The 22111-nt window shown below is 39.1% G+C and overlaps 1 protein-coding gene across 2 annotated transcripts in view; it reads right to left on the reverse strand.

The window, feature by feature from the left end:
• The window catches only part of LOC143356025 (prohormone-1), a 31759-nt gene that overhangs the window by 6333 nt on the left and 3315 nt on the right, over positions 1-22111 (reverse strand). Inside the window, exon 2 of one of the 2 annotated variants that reach the window (XM_076791338.1) lies at positions 12795-12911. In XM_076791338.1, coding sequence (XP_076647453.1) covers positions 12795-12899 — 105 coding nt within the window. In that variant the 5' untranslated portion in view covers positions 12900-12911. Of the gene's footprint in view, positions 1-12788; positions 12912-22111 lie in introns of both variants that reach the window. The other variant, XM_076791336.1, reaches the window with a different exon arrangement.

Here is a 22111-nt window from a genome sequence, read left to right on the forward strand (position 1 = left end):
CCCTTTCGCAGATCGTATTTTCCTTTTGCAAACCAAATACTCTACAAAGGGCTAGGGGTTAAGGGGGCCGGCAGGCATTTGGCCTTGACTGTCACGCTATGTTACGCTGTGCCTTTTTTTCTAGACATTTTACGTCTTAACACTTTGACTGCCAAACTAGAAACCTCGGAAATTCCATGAAATCAAAGTAAGTTATTTAATGAAATAAAAATTTAAAGAAATTAAATGTATGATATTGAATAGTCCTCCAACTTTCTTGCATTTTACAGATCCTAATAAAATTTGGTACCATGAATATATTCGCGTGAATATTCATTTTAAAACCTGCACAAATAATTCCGTCACCCGGAACACTTAAATCTCTCGAAATTAAGAGAATCTCTCTGCGGCAGCCATCTTGTGACGTCATACTTGCTTCAGAAAGCGAGTTTTCTGCCGAATATTACAAATTACTCCACGATGAGGTAGAAATTCGCAATTTGGGCTCTGGACAGACGTAGATTGGACTTTTAGGAAACACAAGTGACCACTTTTAAACTGCTCATTGCAATATTGAAGCGTCAATTTGTCAAGATTTTGACCCTTGCAAGTTCATATACGTATATTGCAGAGAGATTCTCTTTAATTTCGAGAGATTTAGTGTTCGTATCGAAAAAAAGGCTCTGGACAGACGTAGCAAAGACATGTACAAACACGGTGGTAAGCATTTTTAATTGATTACTTACTTATTTAAGACGTAAAATGTCTAGAAAAAAAAAGGCACACCGTAACATAGGGTGACAGTCAAGGCCAAATGCCTGCCGGCCCCCTTAATTCTTCCGACACAATTAACCCTTAGCACTCGAATGGTGACTGTAAGGCGCCACTAAAAATTGCTGTATCATTATTCAAAATATTTTTCACATTATTAAATTTGTTTGTATGCAATAAATGACTAAGCATTTCAGTATTGTACGAGTAAATTGCACCATTTTCGTATGTATAACATGAAAAATATACATACAGGGTGAGTCACCTAACGTTTGCACCTCAAATATCTTTGTTGCTTCTAAAGATACGTAAAATATGGTAAGGACAAAGTTGAATGGTACAATGGGGCTGACACGATGCCATAAAAAATTTTGTTCTTATGTCATTTTTTTTAGAGATATCAAGGTCACCTTGACTTTTTTAAATGGAACCACCCTTTTTTAAACACCTACAACGATAGTCCCTTTCATTAGGAATGCAGTGACTATATTATTCCAAGGTCAGCCCCATTGTACCATTCAACTTTGTCCTTACCATATTTTACGTATCTTTAGAAACAACAAAGATATTTGAGGTGCAAACGTCAGGTGACTCACCCTGTATATAGAAGGGAAATATTCCAGGTCGGAAGAAATGTTTCGTTTTCGAGTTAAAGCAGCTTCGAGTGCAAAGGGTTAAGAACGAACAACTTCCGGCACAAGGGGAGCACACGTCCGAGTGTGCAACTGGTCGGGAGAAGCTTGACAAATACGGCTTCTCGAAGAAAAGATCTGCACGAGCACTCGACACACCCTGTGCAAAGCCATTCCCCTCGATTTCCGCGAGCAACGTCTGTTTTATGGCACGGCAAATAAAGTCGTTAAGCGAAAAGCGAAATAAGAGGTACACCTGTGAAACAAGACCGTCGACGTGAACGCGTCTGGAATATAATAAAAATGCGAGGTGAAAAAATTCAATGGAGGAAGAGCGCAACGCGGAGAATTTACTCCCTTCTATGAGGAAAGAGAAACGTGAAAGGAGAGAAATAGAGAGAGAGAGAGGAAGGGAGCAATCTCTTACGCAAGACGTTCTCTCGAGGACCCGCGTAACTCGAGCTCGCCGGTCGCAGTTTAAACGTAACCGGTGTATGCTAATATGTGAGCGAATTCCACCGTTTAAACGTATCCGACAGTGAGGAAACGAGACGAAACGAGACGGGACTCGCGCTCGTGATCCCCTGTTTTGCAATTCAAACGCGTTACGCAACCGCCCATTGTTGCCTCTGTCAGTTGCGGAGTGGGTGTTCTCTCTCTCTCTCTCTGTTCGCCCTTTCTTTCTCGTAGGTCGTGTGACGTTTTTTTCTATTTTTCCCGTCACACTCGGTCAACTTTCCTCAAAAACCTGCTATCCACCGTTCCATCATTTTACTGCCTGTTCGCCTGTGCTCGCATTCATGCTCCGGTAATCTATTTCACGGTATCCGCAACGAGTCTGCGCGATAACCACCTGTTCCACTGTGTTAGATAACGGTATTGTATTCGTATGTAATTGCGTTGTTTATTTAGACCGCGGTCTGTTCCAGCACACTCTCTTGTTTCTGTTCGCGTGCACTTATACTCTGGTAATCCACTCTACATTTGTCGTAGCAAGTCTTCGAGCTTATCATATGTTCTGATTTCTTAGATAACGATGTTGTATTCGTATGTAACTGTGCTGTTTATTTCGACTGCGGTCTGTTCGAGCACACTGTTTTGTCTCTGTTCCCGTGCACTCATACTCTGGTAATCCATTCTACCTTTTTCGTAGCAAAGACTTGGAGGTTATCATCTGTTCTGCTTTGTTGGATAGCTGTATTCTAATCGTATGTGATTGTGCTGTTTATTTGAACTGCGGTCTGTTCGAGCACACTCTTTTGTTTCTGTTCACGTGCACTCATACTCTGGGCAATCTATTCTTCATTTGTCGTAGCAAGTCTTGGAGATTGCCATCTGTTCTACTTTGTTAGATAAGTATATTCTGATCGTATGTGATTGTGCTGTTTATTTGGACTGCGGTCTGTTCGAGCACACTCTTTTGTTTCTGTTCACGTGCACTCATACTCTGGGCAATCTATTCTTCATTTGTCGTAGCAAGTCTTGGAGATTGCCATCTGTTCTACTTTGTTAGATAAGTATATTCTAATCGTATGTGATTGAGCTGTTTATTTGAACTGCGGTCTGTTCGAGCACACTCTTTTGTTTCTGTTCACGTGCACTCATACTCTGGGCAATCTATTCTTCATTTGTCGTAGCAAGTCTTGGAGATTGTCATCTGTTCTACTTTGTTAGATAAGTATATTCTAATCGTATGTGATTGTGCTGTTTATTTGAACTGCGGTCTGTTCGAGCACACTGTTTTGTTTCTGTTCACGTGCACTCATACTCTGGGCAATCTATTCTTCATTTGTCGTAGCAAGTCTTGGAGATTGTCATCTGTTCTACTTTGTTAGATAAGTATATTCTAATCGTATGTGATTGTGCTGTTTATTTGAACTGCGGTCTGTTCAAGCACACTCTTTTGTCTCTGTTCACGTGCACTCATACTCTGGGCAATCTATTCTACATTTGGCGTAGCAAGTCTTGGAGATTGCCATCTGTTCTACTTTGTTAGATAAGTATATTCTAATCGTATGTGATTGTACTGTTTATTTGAACTGCGGTCTGTTCGAGCACACTCTTTTGTTTCTGTTCACGTGCACTCATACTCTGGGCAATCTATTCTTCATTTGTCGTAGCAAGTCTTGGAGATTGTCATCTGTTCTACTTTGTTAGATAAGTATATTCGAATCGTATGTGATTGTGCTGTTTATTTGGACTGCGGTCTGTTCGAGCACCCTTTGTTGTTTCTGTTTCCGTGCACTTATACTCTGGTAATCCATTCCACGTTTGTCGTAGCATATCTTCGAAATTATCACCTGTTCTGTTTTGTCAGAGAATGTATCGTAACTGTACCAGCATAATTGCTAGACTGCCGATCGTTATGTCATTTATTCTCTTTCGTCGGAAAATACTTTCGTACATCTCTCCACACAGTTTCGCTTTTCTGTTCCGATATACTTTTCTCCGCGAGTACGCCATTATTTTTCCATCGATTTCCTCGCATTTTCTACGGCTTTTACATAACATATGGAGAACCATGGTTGCACCGGAAGCTTCTCCGAGAAACTCGCGTACAACTCCAGCACAGCTACAACTGTCGTAACTTTCGCAAAGTTGCGAATATTTAACAGCCGGAATTTAGCACGGAGACCCGTTAAATTAACGCGGCAGATGTTTCTCGAAGGAGCATCTTTCGACGCCGTTGCTCTTTGTGAAAACATCGGAGAAACGGATCGTCGAGCCGCGGAATCTCGTTATACCGACCACTCGCTTTGTAATCCATCTCGCGGATTCTTTGCCGCAGCTGTTCTTCGAATGAAGAAAATTTAATTCGCCGCGCTTTGAAGCATTCACAGCGGAACCACCTACTCCAGTATTTTCTTCGTGTTCGTACTTACTATTCGTGTTCACCGATTTTGCACGATGTAAAGTAAAACGAAAAAGCGGATTAAGCTAACAAAACGGATTTTTTGCCTGAGAAAATTCGTCGTCGCGAGTCTTTGAAACGTCGGAGATCGATCGGCCACGGCCTCTATAAAATTCCGAGCTTATCGGCGACGATAAGGCACCGCGGAGGATATTGGGAAAACATTGTCCCTCGTTACACGCTCGCGACGTATCGGGACTCTCGACAGCAAGGTACATCGTCGTGCAAAAGTTTCTCGGGGACCGGTCTCTCTGACAAACGGTTCTCGAGATATCTTCTGGCATGCAGAATATAAGTCGACCCGTCTGTTGTCAGCATTTTGTTTCAGCAATGATCTTCTTGATTATAACGAGACTGTAGGATTTTATGCCTTTTCTGTGTCGGTTTCTATTTCTCGCAACCCACGCAGAAAATATCCATTTTACACGAGATCCACGTCAACTCTGAGAACGTACCCCCCGATCAGTATACAAGGGAACGAAAGGACAATCTAAAAAGATTGTTCCCGAAGGTCGTTGGTAAATTCCAATGATCTTAGATACAATGCTGGAAGGGATAATGGCGAAGGTTGCTGGCAAGTTCTAATCGCGTCGCGAATGAAATCGCAGCGTGCAATTTCCTCGCGGAACTGGTAATTCGGGAAGGAAAACGGAGGCGGCGGTTCTTCGGCGGCAGCTTTGGTTAACGAAGGAAATTCTGCGGAAAGGAACCCGTTCGCTCATGCTAACGGAGATTAACGCGTTACAATTACCGTCCGCATTACACGCGAGAGAGAAAAGCGAGCGAGGAAATCGGGAGCGAGAAAATCGAGAGAGTGAGAGAGAGAGAGAGAGAGAGAGAGAGAGAGAGAGAGAGAGAGAGAGAGAGAGAGAGAGAGAGAGAAGGGCGTAGCTATTGTATTGTATCGTGCACCGAGAGGCTCCTTTGTCTTTGATCGCGTCGAGGACTAAAGCGCGATTAAACCCGTATCTATGGATTATTAGAGACAGCGTTAATTATCCTCGAGCCGCCGCAACGCGACATTACCGAGGAATGCGAGCATCCACTTCTGCCCTGTCCAGGAATTAACTTCGAACACACTCAAGGGAGAGAGAGACGAAGAGACACGGAGAGGGAGAGAGCGTCTCTCGAGAAACTGAGATTCTAGAATTGGCCCTCGACCGATTTGACTCCCCGAAAGAAAATGTCAATAGGACATAGTCGAGAACCCCATTAGTATCCATTAGAAGCTGAAGAGGGACTCAGCGAATTCGAATTTGGTTGTGATTGATCGCTTGGCGCTTTGATCCCATATAGCAGGTAGCCAATGAAGAGCTGGGATTAGGTCTAATTGCTCGTGATATCAATCTGATTGCGCTGAGAGCATGGTCGCATGATTGCGTGGATGGTTTATGTGAAAGGTATAAGGTCTAAGTTTTATCTTATTCGTCGGACATAATAAGACAAAGGAGATAGCGGAAGACTAGCGGAGGAAGATGAATTACGAGGATCTGTGAATTAGTGTACACTCGCGTAGAATGTGGTTAAAACGTTTTTTTAGGAACGACAACTAATCGTGTCAGAAAGTGATCATACTGGGTTCACTCGTTTCAGAAGGTGATCATACTAAATCTAGTCGTGTAAGAAAGTGGTCATACTGAGACTAGTCGTGCCAGAAACTGATCGTACCGAATATAGTTGTGTCAGAAAGTGGCCATATTGAATCTAGTCGTGTCAGAAAGTGGTCATGTTGAATCTAGTTGTGTCAGAAACTCATCATGCTGAATCTACTTGTGTCAGAAAGTGGTCATGTTGAATCTAGTCGTGCCAGAAAGTGATCGTATTGAATCTAGTCGTGTCAGAAAGTGGTCATGTTGGATCTAGCCGTGTCAGAAAGTGGTAATATTGGATCTAGTCGTGTCAGAAAGTGGTTATGTTGAATCTAGTCGTGTCAGAAACTGATCATGCTGAATCTACTTGTGTCAGAAAGTGGCCATATTGAATCTAGTCGTGTCAGAAAGTGGCCATATTGAATCTAGTCGTGTCAGAAAGTGGTCATGTTGAATCTAGTCATGTCAGAAAGTGGTAATATTGGATCTAGTCGTGTCAGAAAGTGATCATGTTGAATCTAGTCGTGCCAGAAAGTGATCATATAGTCTCTGATCGTGTCAGAAAGTGATCATATAGTTTCTGATCGTGTCAGAAAGTGATCATATAGTTTCTGATCGTGTCAGAAAGTGATCATATAGTTTCTGATCGTGTCAGAAAGTGATCATATAGTTTCTGATCGTGTCAGAAAGTGACTATACGTAATCTAAATGTATCAGAAACTGATCATACCGAATCTACTCGTGTCAGAAAGCGACCATATTGAATCTAATTGTATTATAAACTGAAATCGTATTGCCTCTAATCATATAAAAAAGTGATCATATCGTTCCTACTCGGCCTGGAAAAGATCCGCCGAGACCTAAACTAATATCATATAGTCAGAAAGTGACTATACGTAATCTAAATGTATCAGAAACTGATCATACCGAATCTACTCGTGTCAGAAAGCGACCATATTGAATCTAATTGTATTATAAACTGAAATCATATTGCCTCTAATCATATAAAGAAGTGATCATATCGTTCCTACTCGGCCTGGAAAAGACTCGCCGAGACCTAACCGCGAAATAAACCACATCGACCAGTATCCTATAGCATTCTCGCGGTACCTCAGAGACGTCAGAATTCCCAGAATTCCACGAACAAATTCCATCAAACAGTTAATCCCGGCCGTTTTCAGGAAACAGGACGTCGCTTCGTACCAAGGAAACTCTCGTTCCGGTAGAAGGGGGTGCCTCGTGCAACAGGTTCCGCCCGTTTTCGTCGTCCTGCTTTAACCCTCGACCACTAATCGCGACAACGGTTTCCGTTTGAGGGATCCGAGCGTATCGACCGACGTTGGTTTATGCTAACCCGTCCCTAAATGTTTCCCGAGTGCGGTAGAACTGGCAACTTCCCAAGAATCGAGAACGCGCGTGCAAGTTTACCAGGGAACAACGAAAACCTCTTTGAGCCACGAAACTTTCCAATTTTGAAGCTGTGTTGGTTCTTCCAAGCTGTCCCGCGTTTGTTAAATGTCCAATTTATCCAAATTATTTTACTCAAATTTTGCAGTCTAGATATATTCACAAGACCTAAATCCATGTTTAAGCACAATCCGAAAACGATCATTTCGAGTACCCTGCACGAAACAAACCCATCTCAGTTTGTCGAGACAGAAGAGTATCAACAACTTTCGAACAAAGACTAACGCAACACATATTTACATAACCTTTTGTATCCCCTGGCCGCTCCAGCGCAGAATCATGCCACAAAACGCCCTGTGTATTTTCCAAGTTCTATTTGCGCTAAAACTTTTACTCGCAGCAACTTCCCTTTATCGGCACTTCTAACGCGAGAGAACGCTTTTAACAAAAAAAGTTCTGCGGTCCATGTCTCACGGAACAGAATCTGTTACGAAGTATCATAATCCTTCGAGATGCCTAACTCAATCGATTTCCGAGCGGAAGCTGTAGGGTTCTTCGAAGGTCTATGTTAAAATTCCGTACAAGGGCGTAAGGTATTCCCCGAATACCGAAAACGGTGTCCACTGTTTCTTTTTATTTTGTTCGCGTTTCCCCGGAAGAAACGGGACATATATGTGGGGATATGGGAATGGGTGATGGGTGACGGGTCGAGGACTGTCAGGCTGACGCATGGGCATTATATTAAAGCCCTTATATTAAAAGGGAATGATCGAAACCCGACGTGACATCGTGTTCCATTTGTCGGTGGTCGCACATGGTCGCAATGCGAAATCAGCCTCGTGTTCCTTCCGACGAGTTTTCCGTCGCCAGGGAAATTGTTCCGGGGCACGGACATCTTCCTGGGAAACGGAAGACGTTCTCGTTCCGGTGACGCAAACAATGCGAGTCGACCCGTCGGTCCGCCAATCCGCAAATTAATTGTCGGGCCGAATGAATTTCCGAGCGGCCGAATTTGTTTTAAACCGCGTCAAAGCGAACCGGCACGTGCCCGAGACGAAAGAAACTGAAAAGCGTTCGCCAGTTAGTGATTAAATTGTTCGATCCACTTGATTGAATTGACGAGTTCATATTAAGTGGGCAAATTAATTCGTGGGTCAGCGACGAATTTATTTAAAATGAAAATCATTTGGCAGTATATTGTATCAGCTCGCACTATCAAGTTGAGACTCGTGGCGAAGGTTTTTAACAGATTTTATAATAAAAATGGTCAAATATCAAATTTTATAGAAAAATTGAATGATACTGCTATATTATTTTCAACTTTCTGAAATTATTCAAAGAGAAAATACTACATTTTCATTTAATTTCTGTCTTTTATAATTGACTTGGAGACTCGTGGTGAAGGATTTTAACAGATTTTATGATAAACATGGTCAAATATAAAATTTTATAGAAAAATTGAATGATACTGTTACATTATTTTCAACTTTCTGAAATTATTCAAAGAGAAAATACTACATTTTCATTTAATTTCTGTCTTTTATAATTGACTTGGAGACTCTTGGCGAAGGTTTTTAACAGATTTTATAATAAAAATGGTCAAATATCAAATTTTATAGAAAAATTGAATGATACTGCTATATTATTTTCAACTTTCTGAAATTATTCAAAGAGAAAATACTACATTTTCATTTAATTTCTGTCTTTTATAATTGACTTGGAGACTCTTGGCGAAGGTTTTTAACAGATTTTATAATAAAAATGGTCAAATATCAAATTTTATAGAAAAATTGAATGATACTGCTATATTATTTTCAACTTTCTGAAATTATTCAAAGAGAAAATACTACATTTTCATTTAATTTCTGTCTTTTATAATTGACTTGGAGACTCTTGGCGAAGATTTTTAACAGATTTTATAATAAAAATGGTCAAATATCAAATTTTATAGAAAAATTGAATGATACTGCTATATTATTTTCAACTTTCTGAAATTATTCAAAGAGAAAATACTACATTTTCATTTAATTTCTGTCTTTTATAATTGACTTGGAGACTCTTGGCGAAGGTTTTTAACAGATTTTATAATAAAAATGGTCAAATATCAAATTTTATAGAAAAATTGAATGATACTGCTATATTATTTTCAACTTTCTGAAATTATTCAAAGAGAAAATACTACATTTTCATTTAATTTCTGTCTTTTATAATTGACTTGGAGACTCTTGGCGAAGGTTTTTAACAGATTTTATAATAAAAATGGTCAAATATCAAATTTTATAGAAAAATTGAATGATACTGCTATATTATTTTCAACTTTCTGAAATTATTCAAAGAGAAAATACTACATTTTCATTTAATTTCTGTCTTTTATAATTGACTTAGACAATTTTCATTTCGCATAAAATCCGTCTATTAATTTCCTATAAACGGAAATAAAATTCTAATTTGTTCTCGACAATACCCCGCAGGGAGTACATAGATATAAACTTTTTTCCTGTAAAAGATTACGGTACCGTAATTTTCAACGATGTCTCACAGAGTCGCCATTGCAGTGCAAAGTAGAACATCTTCATTCTACCCGGGTTTTAATTCATTTTTACGCGAACACACACGGCACACTTGTACTCCGAGCCATTTATCCGACGCAAATAAATTCAACAATGTAATATACTGTTCTAAATTATGTTATGGAAATTTTTAGCAGTAGCTCGGAGTCTCCGCAGTACTACAAAACGTTCAAATGGCAGCCATTTGTTCCCCAAGTATTCTAACTCACCGAGCTATACATCGAACTGGGAGTGCTGGGAGTTGAATTAATTTCATTTCTCATAAATTACTTGCAAGCAACATTCGCTGCGCTAATGAAAAATGTACTACCAATGTTGTTTCTGCGGTTTGAAATTTCAATTTCTTTCGAATGTAAACGCAGCCGAATCGTTTCAAGAAAAGGCTTCGGAATGCGTGGAACCCGACGAGCAACTTTGACCTTAAATAAACGGGTTGAAGTGGAAAATAAAAGGGACCTAATAGAGCAAAGTACGGTCCCATTCCCATTTTTACCAATTAAACCTCGCGGCTGGAGTTTCCATGACGCTCGCCGTCAGGGTCGCAACATTTAATTAAACGCAGCGTAGTCCTTTTGGCGAGTCATTTCAAAAAATGTAATGAAGAATAGTCCCGGGTCCCTCGAATGTCGCGGCACGAGTTACGAATGCGAAACAACAACGCGCATAAAATTTATTCGACTCCCTCGCGTGACGCACGTGGCCGCGGTCGTCGCGAATGTAAATTCTCATAAGCAGAGTGCGGATCATTATGCAAAATCAAAATTTCCTGCATCGATTCTGGGAAACGGGAATAGCAAGAAATTTCTATTCCTTTTTCAATAATTTATACACGACAAAAATAATACATTGGTCTTAAATTACTTTTACCGTGTTCAATTTCGGCCACCATTTTTGTCATGAATACAACAATGCAACAATGTTTCGTTGAATCGTGAAAATAAGGATAACACGTGAAACAGGAGTACATGACAAAAGACACAGGCACTCCGGGCACTCGAGTACACCGAGTGGAACGAAAAATAAGGACGCAACAATATTTAGCGATGCACCGCGACACGAATATCTACGAGTAAACAGCGCTGCGTAAACGCGGAGCTCATAACGAATGTTTACGCGCGGCTGTTTCGTCGAAAGTGCACAAGCCGAAGCACGGGCCACCGTGTGCACCTGCTAATTAGCGGCTGCGAGGCGCCAGAGAATTGAAAGAGTAATTACCGTGGCCAATTCGAGCCTGTCCGGCTCTCTAGAATTTCTTTCGCCTCCCGCGAAATCAATCACCGCCGAAACGTCGTCAACATTTGAACTTTTGTCTCTACTTTCGCGTATTTCAACTTAGATTTACCAAAAAATTTTCAGACACTTTTCCTACACGAGCAGCTGAAGTTGATTCCCTTCGTGTAAGATTTTTCAAAAAATGTCTTCCCGAATTCTGTTCAATTCTAGATTGTAATAAAATTTGCCACACTCAATGTCCTGATAGCGCAAAAGTTTCTCCCAACTGGATAAATAATTCTGTCTTAAACGGGAGCGGTTTTATATATTACAATTATGGAAACTATAATAATTCATTTATAGAAGATAGTGGAATATTTCCTGGCAATAAATTCAGTGTTGCCGTTTTTATAAGGCAATATTTACATGCTTTTAATGCTCGGTTGGGTTAGTATTAGTAAGGTACAAAAACAAATAATAATCACGGTGTCCAACAAGCAACGCGTCGGTGTGAATACCAAGCAGTCAGTGTGTTGGTTTGTACGTGCAAGTGGAGCGAGCGGATGATAGCGCGCAAGTAGAATGGGAACGTAATCGGTCAGACGGCCGGAGAAATTTCGAGATCAGCGTGCTTAGGAGACGACGCTCTTCTTGGAGAAGATCGAAACGAGTTCAAGACGAGCCTGGCCGTTTTCTTGGGCGAAAAAATCGGGGCCAACGGTGGCCGAAGACGGTAACGAGGCCCATTTGTCGGCGCTCGAGGGTCGCGAGTATGCGACTCTAACAAGCGCGACATTCTCCTCGCGAGTTTCTAATTTTTCTCGTACGCCAGCCAGTCGCTATTACCCGCTACACGGTTTCCATTCGAACGAACGATACTCGAGCGGAATCGTGCCGGAAGCATAACGGCTCGATACAAAATGTGACAGACAAGAAGGATTACTGCGGATATTATGCATTTATAAGTCACGGGAAACATTAGAGACATTATTTAAATCAATATATCAACTTATTAACTCTAAACCTACCACGGTCAAAATGACCGGTTTTATATTTTACAAGTATTGAAACTATAAAAATTCATTTATGGAAAATAGTGGAATCCTTGTCCAAGCATTTATTATATTGAAAATTGCGGACAATCTCAATAAATTTATGGTTGCCATTTTTATAAGGCAATATTTACCAGATACTGTTAATGCTTGGTAGGTTTAGTGTTAAGACTATTAAAAGAGAAGAGAAAGAACACTGCAATACAATTTCATGCAATTGATGCCTGCAATTTTTATTTTGCATTAAGATCCGCAGTCTAATAATTGCCACGTTCAACGCTACTAGGATTTCGTTTCAGGACTGGAAAGTGCTTCTGTGACGATTTATTTATACAGGGTGCAGCCGAACGACGTATACGGGGTGTACAGAAATTATATTTCGCAACTACCATAGAGAGAGTCTATACTGTGAATTCTCGGTATATGTCAACAAGCCGATTGTCCCCACGGTAGTGACGTTTATCATCCAGGCATTGGCGACATATATAGAGAAATCAGTGTTTGATGGAAATTGATGTAAGAGAGGTCCCGCGATAATTATGCTAAACTGATCTGATTTATCTATTTCTGCGGTACATTTTTCCGAACCTTTTCCTCCAAGGAAAATAAGGATTGCCGACGCGTTCCCATTCTACTGACAAGCTGGCAAGCGTTTTGCTACTTACGTCTACCTCGTTCAAGAGTCTCTCTTTGTCAGCGGCCGGCAGAGCCGTGGACCAGTCGATTAGGATCATCAGGACCGTGGCCAGGAGCACGGCGATTCGCAGCGACGACATGATCACTTCAATCTGCAACAATCATTTTCCAAGATGCTGTACGCTTTACACAATCCCCGACAATTGTCAATCTGCAACCTCTCACGTCCTTCGATCTGTTAAAACGCGCAGGGACGCATTTGGCAACTTTTTTTTGGTTACGCAATTCCTCTGATTTCGGTAAAAAAAAAACAATATTTCTATCTGTACAAACGAAGACCGAACACAATCCTCCTGCATTTTTGATAATGATCAGAGCTGAAAGGTCTCTGCAAGCTTTGCAAATTTTTGTTCGCGATTGAATCCACCATAGAATGGAAGACCCTTTCCAACGACATTTTAAAAATTGATATACGATTCTTTTGGTCGTTTCGTCGAACTTCGAACGAAAGTACACTATGAGGGATTTGCGCGACCGAGTCTGTCTTTGTTTCTGTTCGGATAAAAGAGCCGAAAAAATCGTATATCAATTTTTAGGGCATCGTTGAGAAGGTAAAAAAATCCAGGTTAGATTTAGTTGTGAAAAAAATTTTGCGAAACTTCTAGGGCCGTTTGAATATTTGCAGTATTCTTTTCTATTCAAATTTGCAGCGATCAAGGCTCGAGAATCGTTCTCCGATCGAGAAAATTCGTTCGAACAATGGTGGAACGTGTTGAGGATCGGCGTAACTATCATTGAATTGAATGGCGCGCAATTTTTCTTAATTACAGTGGTCGGGATACGGTCCAGTCGGACCAATGATCGCCTAACAAGAACGAATGAGGTCCTAACGCCGCTCGTTATCACCGTAATTCGTTCTGTTCAGTTATGTTCCGACCAACAGGATTTTGAGCACTCTTTATTAATTGATTTAACAACGTTGTCGCAACAAATTCGAACCTTTTCTGTCGTTCTCCAATAAATAATGACCGACTTTACCAACGCTGCTCGAATTCACTGCTTCCACGATTACAGTGCCTATGGCGATTACTTACCGAGCCCGTGGAAATGGCGGCCCTCAAATGTTTCTTGTACAATTCGTGAAATTACAGAAATATTTTCTTTAGTAATTTTTTAGTATACTACTTTATTCGAAAATCCTATGAAATCTGAACAAATCCATTCTTCTTATTATCATAATATTCACAGGTAGTTCTGGCGTTAACCGACAATTAAAAGTGACTTCTCTTACACGAAAATAGCAAGAATGAATTTATTTAGAATTTGTGTAATATTTATTATAATATACGGTTGAATAAAGAAATCTACTGAATTATTTCCCATATTTCTAATTTCAATAATTGTAATATGAAAATTCTGAAATTTCAATTTCAAATGGTCGTTTGACCAGTGGTGGTTAGTGTTACAAGACAAAGAGAGTTCGTGGTCTCGTAATCAAATATTAATAAAATTTACCAGATTTATCAAACTAATTTTTTATCAAAACCGGCACTTCGTATAAAACAGGGACACAACATTGGACAAATGGTGAAAATTGCGGAGATGTGTATTTTCCAAAACGGCTCGTCAACGCGAAGCCGGCGCGAATGAAGAAAAATTCGCGGTCTAGGCGTTCATTCCCGTTGTATTGAAGCATCGCGAGAGGCGAAGTTGATTGAAGATCGATCAAGAGAGCAAATCATGCGCGGAATTAATCGAGATAGAGAGAGAGAGAGGGGAGCGATTCGAGGAGCGTTGATTGCGAGTCCTTGACAGTTAGTTTTATTCGTTTGCCAGCGACACGACACCAGCTGCAAAATTTCCTACCGAATCGACGGTATTCGGCGATTCGATTCCGCTCGATGAACGACGGCCGGCTGCCATTGACAGAACGACACCGCGTCCGTGAAAATTTCGCCGATGGAAATTGCCAATTACGCGGAACAGCGTCTCCGAATTTGGCGGCTTCGACAAAAAGAGTGCATTCACCTTGATGACGTTATACAGGGTGAGGCGCTCAACTCGATCACCTCGAATCACTTCTGAATTATGCGTTGCACAGCGGATCAAACTTTCGCGAATATTTCAGTAATTATTAGCTTTCAAACAAACAATGTTCAATACTCTTTTACTTGGAAATTCGTGCTCTTTCGAACTGGCGTAAAAAGATAGTGCATTTCGTTCAGAAAAAACAAAGTTGAACTTAATATCTCATAAACGCCTCCATACATAAAGAAGTCATGTATACCACAGTATACCTCCTTTAACCCTTTGCACTCGAAGATATTTTAACTCCAAAACGAAACATTTCTTGCGACCTAGAATATTTCTCTTTTTTTTTTCATGTTATACATATGAAAATGGTGCAATTTACTCGTACAATACTGTAGCGTTTAATAATTTATTGCATATGAACAAATTTACTAATGTAAAAAATATTTTGAATAATGATACAGCAATTTTTAGTGGCGCCTTACAGTCGCCATTCGAGTGCTAAGGGTTAATACGATGTGACATCTGGAGAAATAATTTTTTTGTGCGACGCATTTAGAAGTTACTCGAGGTGATCAAGCTAGGTCACCCTGTATTGTACAAGGCTTATACGGTCTCGACAAAAGGGATTATTTAACTTGTATTGAACAATGGCAGGCGCAACTTGCAGCTGAAGTTTTGTTTTCGAACGCAGCATTCTCGGGAAAGAAGTTTCCTCAAATCCCACCTACTACACCAATATTTCAAGTGGAAACAAACTACTAGAACCAGGGACCAAAAATGACAGTTATTCTAAAATTTGCTACGATAAAAATCATTAATAAAAAGTTGATTGTTGTTGAAATTTAAGATAATCTACACAAAATATAAAGACCGCGCCCGCAAGACTGTGCTCGCAACTCAGGTTAGCGTGGAACTAACCATTTCTGCTCTAAAATTAACGTTAATTAACGAAAATTTTTAAAAACTCATGTTTGTCACATTAAATTTTGATTGTAGCAATTAATTTTGTGAATAAAAAATTTATGAAATAACTGATTGTCTACCATTTGAAAGTTGTGCTATTTAATAATAACTATTACAAATTCCTTCATCAATAACTGTTATGAGCGATCGAAATGAACTTCTCTCATTGATAACTGTTGTGAGCGATCGAAATAAATTTCTCTCATTTATAACTGTTATGAGCGATCGAAATAAATTTCTCTTATCGATAACTGTTATTAGCGATCGAAATAAATTTCTCTCATTGATAACTGTTATAAGTGATCGAAATGGATTTCTCTCAACGATAACATTTACCAACAAGAGAACAAATTTTCGGTCACTTATAATCCTCATTTGTAACCAATAGGATTATAGTCGATGAAATACTGGTTATTCCACGACTTTTTTCTTTTTGGTTATAACAGTTACGGTCTCTGGCTAGAACAATTGAGAAGACAATAAATGATGGGTTTAGTTGAAGTCGAATTTCCTCCTTGTACGATTGTTGTTTCGCCAAGCTATAACAAACATTTCTCTATCGAGGGCGACTGTGCGAACGCGCGCACTAATTTAATATTAATCGCACTTTCTACGCATCGCGCGCGAGTTAAAAGCCAGATTTTCCCCGAATCGAATGTCAACATGATTAAAGATCAGCCTCGTTCCTCGAAAAAAAAACACCGCGAATTGTCGGTTCCTTCTCCTTTATTTTTGCAATAGCACGTTGACTGCCACGTCACCCATAGTGGGTGACAGAATTTTTTGTCCAGGTTTTAAAATGAATTTTTACATTGATATATTCATTGTACCAAACTTGATTAGGATCTGTAACATGCAAGAAAGTTGGAGGATTACTCACAAGGGAACATATTCAAGTGCGAATTTCCGATTTTGATGAAACTTATGTGACATATAGTTCTTTGAAAAATATTTGACACGTATTTTTTTTTATCGGCAACCATCCACTTTGAAGGGGTGAAAACAGCCCTCAAAGTTGGGGGTCAAAACCATATTTTTTGAAATACCTCGGAAACCAGAGGTCGAAAAAATTTGAATTTTTTTTTAAATTGTGTGTTTTTCAATGAGAAATGTAGTCGCGCAAGAAAAATTTAACAAAAGTCTTTTGTTTAAACAATATATTGAAAATTTGATTTTTTTTTGCAGTTTCTCTTATTTATTGTTAGTTCATTTTAATGTAAACTTGGGTGTGTGATCTTTGATCAAAATTAGGGTTTACATGTTTCAGGATTTTTTTTTTTTTTGCCATTTAACAATAATTATGCATTATGGAAGATAGTCTTGCATCTGCCGTGCGTAGGAAGGAATTGTGGCTTGTTTTATCGAAATATAAGTATTTACTATAAACGTGTATAGTATTTTAAACAATACCACTGGGTTATGTGTCGTTTATTGTTTTATTAGTAGCTAAAGAAGGTGGCGCAGGTAGCAGCGTGACGCGGTGCTAATTACCGCGGCGGAGTAAGGGTACCGACTTTTATAGCCAATTCGCCTGTGAATTTCTGCAATCGTTGGGCCTTCGGTCAAAATATCCCTGCAGCCTTTTTAAACTGTGAATCCTCGAACCTGGAGTTTCCCTCGTCATTTATGGTAGCTCTAAAAAGAGCTGATTTTGAAAGAAGTGCTGTCCACAAAGATTATTCTACATAATTCTGGCAATATTGATGTCCTGTGATTGTTGGGCCTTCGGTCAAAATATCCCTGCAGCCTTTTTAAACTATGAATCCTCGAACCTGGAGTTTCCCTCGTCATTTATGGTAGCTCTGAAAAGAGCTGATTTTGAAAGAAGTGGTGTCCACAAAGATTATTCTACATAATTCTGGCAATAATGATACTCGATGATAAAATGAGAAAAACATAAATGTTCTTTGCACCAAGAACATTTCAGTACGACTACATTTGAACAATGGAAACACGTTAAACCATCTAATTTTGTAAAGCAGAACTCTACGGGATTTTCAAATTCTCCTGGCCGTTCTTCTATATATCCACTGCGGAACCAAGCATATTGAAACAGCCGTTTATAACGCGCAGCTGATAATTGGTTGTGGATTAATGACTGTAATTTAATAATATTATTTCTTGCGTGTAGATTAAAATCAATATTTAACAATATTGCAAGATCGGAAAGTTTTCTTGCAAAATTCTTCCAAATGCGGAATCCATACACGTCAAGTGGTTGGATTAATGGCGTCGTATTTTTTGGTATCGTCAATACCTCTAATTGTTTGTCTTCTGGCAGGGCGTTACGTATGATCTCGTCGTTGTATCCATTCCACGAGTCAAGAAGTAAAACAGAATTTTCTGGAGCAGATGGGAGAAATACTTCAATCAACCACGTTCTAAATAACTCCTTCGTTAGTTTTCCCGATGTGGAAGCTTCAATATGTACATTAGGTGCCGTGAACACACTTCTTCGTACACGAGGTCCTAACTGCCCTTTGACTTCTTTCAAAACAATATATAATGGCGATAGCAACTGTCCGTCAGCTGAAATTGTGGGCTGGATAGTGTAGCTGTGCGTTGTTGAAGATATCGATTGGACAAGAGCACCCGTTTCTTTTTCACCTTTGTGTGAAAGTGTTCGACCAGAGTGCAATTCCAACTGGAACCCACTTTGATCACTGTTGAAAATATTGCTTGCGCCATAATTTTCAAAATACCCTTTCACATGATGCACAAAATCTTCTGCTGCTGCGGTCAAATCTGTTAAATGGTTAGTATGATGGCGGGTAACGAGTTTCGTCGTTTTTCTCGATACTATATTATAGTTTTCTTTAAACTTCCACAACCAAAAGGACGATGCCTGGAATCCTTCTAAATTTATTGATAAATTTTCGTGCATTGCCCACCGTCTCAAATCTACGTCGTGTACCAAAATTTTATTATTTCTCGCTACAATAAATTTTTCAAGTGTAGCATGTGCAATTGCTGTAAGTTTATCGTAACGAGATCCGCCTGTATTAATTTGCTCTTCCCATCTGTATAAATCTGATTTTCTCTTCAATTTCTTGTATTTGTTCTTCACAGTTTCGAAGTTTAGTGGTCTTTTTCTTCCACTCTTCCAAAAATCTACAGCTTTCTTCTTATAATCTAAATCAATGCCTCCAAATTCTATTTCTTCTGGACTCTCGTCTGGAGAACTTGAAGACGACGGTTTAGATGTTGACGCTGATTCCAAATCTTCTTCATCTTCGGGAACATTAAATGAAGTCGGTTCGTCTGTTAGGTCATCGAATATTAATTCCTGTTGCGTTTCGAAATTCATGTACCCTGCTTCTCTGTAGCTATTAATCAGGTCTATAATTATGTTTGCCAGTTCAATTTCCTTTCCATTCGTGGGTGTTCCCTCGTTATTGTTACTGCTATATGTTGCCATCAAAATATTTATAACGTTCACCGGATTGACCTTCATGTTTGTAAAAACGAATCTAACAATACAAATAAACAATAAGCAAAAGCAAAATTAATATAATGTTCGAACTTTATTATTGCCAGAAATTATTTGATATATGTGGCACCGTTTTAAAAATCCGAAAGAAGTAGCCTTAACTTCTTGATATGTACGTTGCTTTACAAACCGTAATGCAGAAAGACTAATAGCACATACAGCAAAGTGCCCATATTTATACATTCTGAAGACTGTTTTACGTTTCCCCCTCTCTCACTCTAACAACCAATGGAATTGTTTGAAAATATTTGGGTCCTTCTTAAATGCTGTATATAACCGAGGTAAAACTGATGTGCGGCATTGGCACCAGCTCTTTTCAGAGCTACCATAAATGACGAGGGAAACTCCAGGTTCGAGGATTCATAGTTTAAAAAGGCTGCAGGGATATTTTGACCGAAGGCCCAACAATCACAGGACATCAATATTGCCAGAATTATGTAGAATAATCTTTGTGGACAGCACTTCTTTCAAAATCAGCTCTTTTTAGAGCTACCATAAATGACGAGGGAAACTCCAGGTTCGAGGATTCACAGTTTAAAAAGGCTGCAGGGATATTTTGACCGAAGGCCCAACGATTGCAGAAATTCACAGGCGAATTGGCTATAAAAGTCGGTACCCTTACTCCGCCGCGGTAATTAGCACCGCGTCACGCTGCTACCTGCGCCACCTTCTTTAGCTACTAATAAAACAATAAACGACACATAACCCAGTGGTATTGTTTAAAATACTATACACGTTTATAGTAAATACTTATATTTCGATAAAACAAGCCACAATTCCTTCCTACGCACGGCAGATGCAAGACTATCTTCCATAATGCATAATTATTGTTAAATGGCAAAAAAAAAAAAAATCCTGAAACATGTAAACCCTAATTTTGATCAAAGATCACACACCCAAGTTTACATTAAAATGAACTAACAATAAATAAGAGAAACTGCAAAAAAAAATCAAATTTTCAATATATTGTTTAAACAAAAGACTTTTGTTAAATTTTTCTTGCGCGACTACATTTCTCATTGAAAAACACACAATTTAAAAAAAAATTCAAATTTTTTCGACCTCTGGTTTCCGAGGTATTTCAAAAAATATGGTTTTGACCCCCAACTTTGAGGGCTGTTTTCACCCCTTCAAAGTGGATGGTTGCCGATAAAAAAAAATACGTGTCAAATATTTTTCAAAGAACTATATGTCACATAAGTTTCATCAAAATCGGAAATTCGCACTTGAATATGTTCCCTTGTCAGTATCATACATTTAATTTTTTGCAATTTTTATTTCATTAAATAACTTACTTTGATTTTATGGAATTTTGGGGATTACTAGTTTGGCGATCAAAGTGATAGGTATTTATTGAATTATTTATGAGCAACTTGCTAGTTAGAGTGTCGTGTAACCGAGCGAGAACTCGGCCCAATTAGCAGATTAATTAACGAATTAGCCGGTTGACAGACGCTCTTCGCTCGTGCACTGGACAAGTCCCGATAGAACTTGTTCGGTTGCAAGACCGAAGAAAACGATTTTTCAAATGCGGCGACCTAATGCGTCCCGGCTAACCAATTTCAGCCTGCGGTTCGCGGCTAATTGCCTGGAACAGGAGCACGTTTAAATAATCTACGACCTCAGCTCTCTGTGTACCTATATGTCACCCGCGATAATAATAACAATGGTAATAATAATGTCTCCTTGTTGGGCGACAAATTCGGGCAAAAAGGGTAATCCCGCATTGCCAATATAACCGCAAACAAATTGCTCACAATTTAAAACACGCGAGCTCCATCAAAAATTGAAGAGTCAAAAAAATTGTTTAAAATGTAACATGTGAACATCATAAGAAACTAAAGAGCCAAAGAAAAATTATTCAAAATGTAACAGCGGAGTTCCGTCAGAAATTGAGGAGCCATAAAAAATTGTTGAAAATGTAACATGTGAACTTCATAAGAAACTAAAGAGCCAAAGAAAAATTATTCAAAATGTAACGGCGGAGTTCCGTCAGAAATTGAGGAGCCATACAAAACTGTTCAAAATGTAACATGTGAACTTCATAAAAAACTGAAGAGCCAAAGAAAAATTATTCAAAATGTAACAGCGGAACTCCATCAAAAACTGAAATTGAAAAATTGAAAAATTGAAATGTCAAAGAGTAATCTATACAAAAACCTTTGAGTTATGTTACAATGATAAAAATTGTGTTAACCCCTTGCCCTACAATATCGAGTTAGACTCGTGATGAAGATTCTGAACAGAGTCTAATAAATATGTATGTTATTAATTTCGTTTAAACCGAAATAAAATTCTATTTTGTTGTAGTTGATATATATATATATATCGTTTGGAGAAAACAGAGGCATACAATAAATATAAACTTCTGATCAATATAATCACAAAATAAATAGTAGTGCAAGGGATTAAAATAGATCATCTTGTTGTCCGTCGCTAAAAATTCTTAAAAACAATTCTTTCCAACGAAAGTAACACGGACAAATCTCAACTTTGGTCTTCTACGGCTACGTGACGAAAGGTCAACTCGTTGACTGGTACAACGGAGCCCATAAAAGTCACACGAAACCAGAACAACTTATTTCATAACGCCAGAATAGAGACGACCAAAGATTTATTATAGCAACACTACTTCTGCAACTCACGTTGTGGATCGTGACGAACTTTGGTTTCCGTGATATTAGATTGGTCGGGCGTCATTCTGTTGCATATTCTATAGCGTCCTGTACTGTACGTTTTGTATTTTGCGTTATCTATTTCACATTGTGCATCGATTCTGCATTGTCCGAGCATCGTCTAATCAATTGAAAAGCATTCTATCATCTCGCAGCGGCTATTTTATCCTAACATTTGTTCCCGCGACTA

Source organism: Halictus rubicundus, chromosome 8 (genome assembly GCF_050948215.1).
Source record: "Halictus rubicundus isolate RS-2024b chromosome 8, iyHalRubi1_principal, whole genome shotgun sequence".
NCBI lineage: Eukaryota > Metazoa > Arthropoda > Insecta > Hymenoptera > Halictidae > Halictus > Halictus rubicundus.